Source organism: Urocampus carinirostris, chromosome 12, assembly GCF_059441175.1.
Source record: "Urocampus carinirostris isolate Australia breed hairy pipefish chromosome 12, RoL_Ucar_1.0, whole genome shotgun sequence".
NCBI lineage: Eukaryota > Metazoa > Chordata > Actinopteri > Syngnathiformes > Syngnathidae > Urocampus > Urocampus carinirostris.
Genome location: NC_142360.1, coordinates 2,940,523 through 2,945,933, shown reverse-complemented (window position 1 = coordinate 2,945,933; position 5,411 = coordinate 2,940,523). Strand labels below are relative to the sequence as shown.

Here is a 5,411-nt window from a genome sequence, read left to right as displayed (position 1 = left end):
ATTCAGGGCGGAGACAACCTCCAAAATGCTAAAAAAGGGGTTTATTCGAGCCCCTCGTAGAAATACACGTCGATTATATGGTACTCTGCTGCCATCTTCTGGCTTATAGTCATGATTGCGGCCTTGTTTTCAAATGCCGCACCCACCTTTAATTATCAATTAAACAGCCACAAAATACCTGGAAAAAGATTTGTCAATATTGTTCCCATTTATTTTTTGCACATATCCTAAAGTCAATTGTACATCTTCTTTAAATCTTTAATTCCCTGTTAATGCTAGTGTTCCATCTTTTCTTGTAGATAGTGTGAAGTATTTGTTTAGTTATTAACAATAGAAATTGTCAAGCGTTATTTCGCCTAAATATCGTTGATTTTCACAATTGACATACATATTTACGGGACATTACCTCATAACAAGTGTATAAATTGTCTTATAAATTATCTTGAATAAAGTCAGGCTTAAGAATGCTCAACACCGGGAAAACAAAGTTTTTTTGCATACTATTGTAATCCTCTGCCGCAAAACAGTATCCAAGCTTGTGGAATGCAACATAAATTTATCCCCTGACCCAAAGAACAAGAAACAGTCAGTATAGTCAAACATTTATTCAGACAAATTAGTCTTTCTTGGCAGCAGCCTTCCTCATGGCGGCTAGCACATTGCTCAGCTCCTCACGCTTCCTCTTTGCACGGATGTGGGTGCCAATCTAAAAGAAATTTCAAACATTAGCACCTCAGTAAATGAACAAGATACTTGCAACCAATTTGTGCGGCGAACCTGTTACTGGATTTCTTATTACACTTAATTTACATTTTTAAAGGGATAGAGACTATTATTTGACCATTAGATAACACCCTATGGTGTAATGCAGGGGTGTCAACCCAAAATGTTAGAAGAGCCCTATTGGAAAAAAAATAAAATTAAAAAAGTCAAAATGACATTTTTATTTTGAGGATTAAAAATAGAAACAAAGTGGAACGTGAATAACGTGCTTCTGATCTGGGATACAAAAATAGTGCAGTAAAAACAAAATGTGTTTATAAAAACAAAAGAGAAAAAATAGCTTGTTATGCTGCCCCTTTAAAGGGGGTGGAGCTTGGACCACACAGCTCTTATAACATGACACAATGGAGGGGAAAACAGCCCAGGGGAGCAGCCACTTAGTTTAGCATTACAACTTAGTTCTCCAAGCCTGAGAGACAAAACTTCACATCAAAATATAACATTACTGCAGTGAAGGGGACAACCAATACCCACGTATTTGGAAACTGATACATGTGAGGAAAAAAAAGCAAAAAAATATTTATACTTAATTTATATTACGTTTTTGAAAAAGTGCCAAGGAGCCACTCAGCCATTTTGAGCTCCCAAACACCAAGTTGCCGACCCCTGGTGTAATGCAAACGACAATGGGTGAATAAAAAATAGAGAATACAAATTACGGAGATTTTAGGTGACTAAACTGTGACATTTCACTTGAGCCTTCAATGGTTTTGAGGTACCAGTAGCAAAAAGATACCTGACAATTATGTCAGCTCCCATTTTTTCCGAGAGATGAAAAATATCCGGACATTGCCTTAAGTTAGAATTTGGATTGTGTTCATCATTCTTCAAGTAAAGGACATTACTGAAGTGCTTCTTTCCGCCGCTACCGGTTTGTCGCTATGAGAGGTCACCCAGCATCCACCCGGAAGTAAAAAAATTCTGCTTCCTCTTCCTAGTTTATGTGTAAACATTCTATAATGTCTATGTCTACCGACAAATTTGACATTTTTATTGTTTCAAGTCTCGTGCATCCATTCAATATGGTTGGTCTAAAATGTAAAAAAAAAAAAGGCGAGCTTTTTCTTTTGAAATGAAAGTGGAATAAGAAAGCTTGATGCGGTTGAGAAAATGGTCTGAGTGTTTTTCAGCCTCTTTTTTTTACCAAAAGTTAAAGTAAGTTGAGTTTATGTTCATAGAGCATATTATTTTATGAAATGTTTATTTTTTTCAGTTAAAAAATCTTGTTCGTAAGTAGAGCAGCGTCTGTACATCCTTTTAATGTTGCTTTTATCATCAGGGGTTTACATGTTCATCCTTGAGTGCCACATCTAATCCCGTCGTAAAAATGTACACAACATTGTATTCAATGACAAATTATTATTTTGGGAGCAAAAAAATAGGAGGAAGATGTCACCCTTTTCTTAATAAACTTGAGGGCCCTCTTGTCCTTGGACACTTTAAGCAACTCCATGGCTCGCCTCTCGTACGGAGCGAAGCCGGTCACTTCACGGATTGTGTCCCTCACAAACTTGCTGTGTTTGGTAAGACGCTGAGATAAAAAAAAAAAAAGAAAAGAGTTTAGTGAACACATCAAGGGGAGGTTTTCACTTAGCAGAAAAAAACTTACCCCACGCCGACGACTGTGTTTGGGAGCAGTGACGTTTTTGGTAACTCTGTGGCCTTTGTTGAGGCCAACGGCCATCGGGTAACGGATTGCCATGACTGTCAATGAGAAACAAAACAAAAAAAATCACATCAGATTGTGTTAATGAGCTATGTGGCAATCCCAAAACTCTGGGTATATTTACATGGAAGTAATAATACCATTAGAAATGGAACATTGCTAGTGTTCTGATAACATCAAGGCATTCTAACACGCTCAATAAACCAATAGTCTAATCGAACAGTTGCATGTGTCCTTTCATTTTCTTATTACTCATTTGCCGCATACACATTTGAGTAATCCCTGTGTGCATGTGCTGTTTTCTCATCTGGAATATTTTCGTTTGCTGCAAAGCACTGTGGGATTTGTAGTGCATCGACAGATTATATATCCAAACTACAGCTTTCTCTAAAAACAGCCTCATGTATATTGGTTGAGTTTCATTTTATTTTCTGCCCCCACACTACTTTGCGCTTTGGTTTCTAATAGTAACTACTCTACTCTGTTTTATTTTATTATGACAACAATAAAACCATTCACTGAACTGCAATTATGTGTTGAGTGTTATTATTAGTAGATATAAAATGGTCATTTTGTGTCAGTCAAACACATTCAGTCGGTAACGACAGCATCTTGAGGTAAGTGTGACCCTTGATGGGGCTTAAATGAATGCGCGATACTACTATGCAGATTTTACATGTGTGGTTCTGCTCTACAATAACAGAAAACCAAGGGTTCTCATTCTCAGTCCATATACTACAGATGCTAAAGTTGTGTCCATTCACATATAGTACACGTCCATGCATATAGAAATGCACGTAAATTACAACACAGTGTCATCAGAAGGGATGCAGTGATTAAGCTCCACTTGTGGAGCAGACAAGTGTGGATCTTCAATTTTGGTGGATAGCATGAATACTTTTCTCATGTCAAAAGTGAAATGTGGAAACAAAATACTTTTTTAAAAGTATTACAGAAAATATGGCACTTTTCTCACATTCTTATTTTCTGAGACATTTCTAAAGACCTGTTGGATACTTATTAATATGATTTTTTTTTTATATTTGCAATAAATGTAGTAGTATTCAAACAGTACAAAGATAATTAACAAGGTTTGGTATCTGCAGCGGCAGTGAGGAACATAGGAGTGCATTCATTATTGGGGAACGTGAATAGTTTTTAAGTTACTTTAGTCCTTGCAAGACATTAACTTCATGCCTGCCAAATCAGAATGACGTCTTAAGTGTTGAGCAGACCTTACTATGTTATTACAAACCAATAAAACAACTAGCTAGATTGATATAGAAAATGTAACTAGCGAAGAAACAATATGTTGTATGGCAAATTATTTTACTTAAAAGCTTATCCGTTTATAGTGTACGGGCTCCGCGCTTACATGAAAATTAACCCAATTCAAAACTCATATTTTAAACCACAGAAATATCGAAGCAACAGAATTGTTACTCCTTAAAAACACATGGACTAAAACAACAGATGGCTGAGATTTCGAATGGATTCGCTTAGGAAAAAATGGTGCAAATTCATACCTGCAGTCTGTAATGGTGGCGAAACCGGAAAGAATGTAGACGGAAGTAAGCGAATAAGACAAGGATTTGATCCGGAAGTCTACAGGACAGTGCCGCCTTTGGACTGGAGGAAGAAGTGTTGAATTCGATTGTCTTTATTTCCATCGTTATTAACGTTGTGAAACATTGTTTGCAACAAGATTAGACAGAGCACTGCAGGAGTTTAAGTCAGATGGAAATTATTTTTACTAAACACGAAAAGGGTCATGTTTATTTGTAAAGCCATGAATCACAAACTCGCAAAGGGGCTGCACAATAAATAGTATCTTAATAGTGCTTAAAATGAACAAAATGGTCACCCAAAAGCTTAAATGAAGTGATTATAAAACATGAGAATGGCCAAAATGATCAGCTATGGCCGTTTTAAAACAGGACATAATCACTTAATAGCAATAATGACCTTGTTTTTGTCGAAGAATTGCTAAAAACAATATAAAAACAATATTTAAAATGATCACAACTCAATCATGTGCCAAATGGAACACACTTTTCCCAATTTTAAATGGATGGTGTGTAATATTTTACGACTAGATTTCGCTGTATTGTGTAGTGCAACTGAAAACGAGTACTAAATAGCCCGTTAAAGGAACAATACAAACCACAGAGAAGAAGTCAGAGGTCCACAACATGGTGCCCATTGGCCCCTAAGACCACCGAAGTTGCTCGGGGACTGGTTCTGAAAATATATTAGGGTCATTGTGATTTTCTAGAAAATGTAATTTCTAAATCACACTATGTTTAGTGGTTGACTGAACATATTTTAACCTTAATTAATTACAACCGAGTATTAACATGATAATATAACACTCACAACTTAGTTATAACATGATATTTTAGAAATGCATATCATACTGGTAGCCCTCCAGTTAAATGGTAACAAAAAAGTAGCCCTCAGCTTGAAAAGGGTTGGCAACCCCTGCTTTCAGTGACTAAATTGCACCATTTTCTTCTCTTTTTTTCAGCCTTTTGTGAGGTCTTTGGGTACACATAGCAGCAAGATGGTGAAGTTCATCCATCCATTATCTGCTTATCCTCAGTAGGGTTGCGGGGGTGCTGGAGCCCATCCCAGCTATCTCCGTGCAGTGGGCAGGGGACACCCTGAACTGGTTGCCAGACAGTCACAGGACACATAGAGACAAACAACTCACTCGCTCATTCACACCAAGAGACAATGAAAGCCTCCCAAAGAGCTTATTAACTAGGAGGAACTAGGAATCAAACCTGCGACCTATCTATCCCTGGATGAGCAATCTCCTGAGCTACTGCCTCCCTAAAAAGTGTCAAAATGAGACCAAATCTAATTCCGTTTCTTATATCATCCACATTAGCTCCCATTGTGTATAGTGTTTTACAATTTTGGTCAGCAATTTTATTTTATTCTATTCTATTCCATTCTA

The 5,411-nt window shown here is 37.0% G+C and overlaps 1 protein-coding gene across 1 annotated transcript; it reads right to left on the bottom strand.

Annotated features, from left to right (window-relative positions):
• Window positions 1–590: 590 nt before the first annotated feature.
• Window positions 591–4,078, bottom strand: rpl36 (ribosomal protein L36). Its single transcript, XM_088350148.1, has 4 exons — window positions 3,976–4,078; window positions 2,393–2,487; window positions 2,180–2,314; window positions 591–706 (listed from the first exon to the last, which is right to left on the bottom strand). Exons 2-4 carry the CDS (start codon window positions 2,483–2,485, stop codon window positions 617–619), a joined length of 318 nt encoding a protein of 105 aa, XP_088206274.1. The 5' UTR covers window positions 2,486–2,487; window positions 3,976–4,078; the 3' UTR covers window positions 591–616.
• Window positions 4,079–5,411: the final 1,333 nt, after the last annotated feature.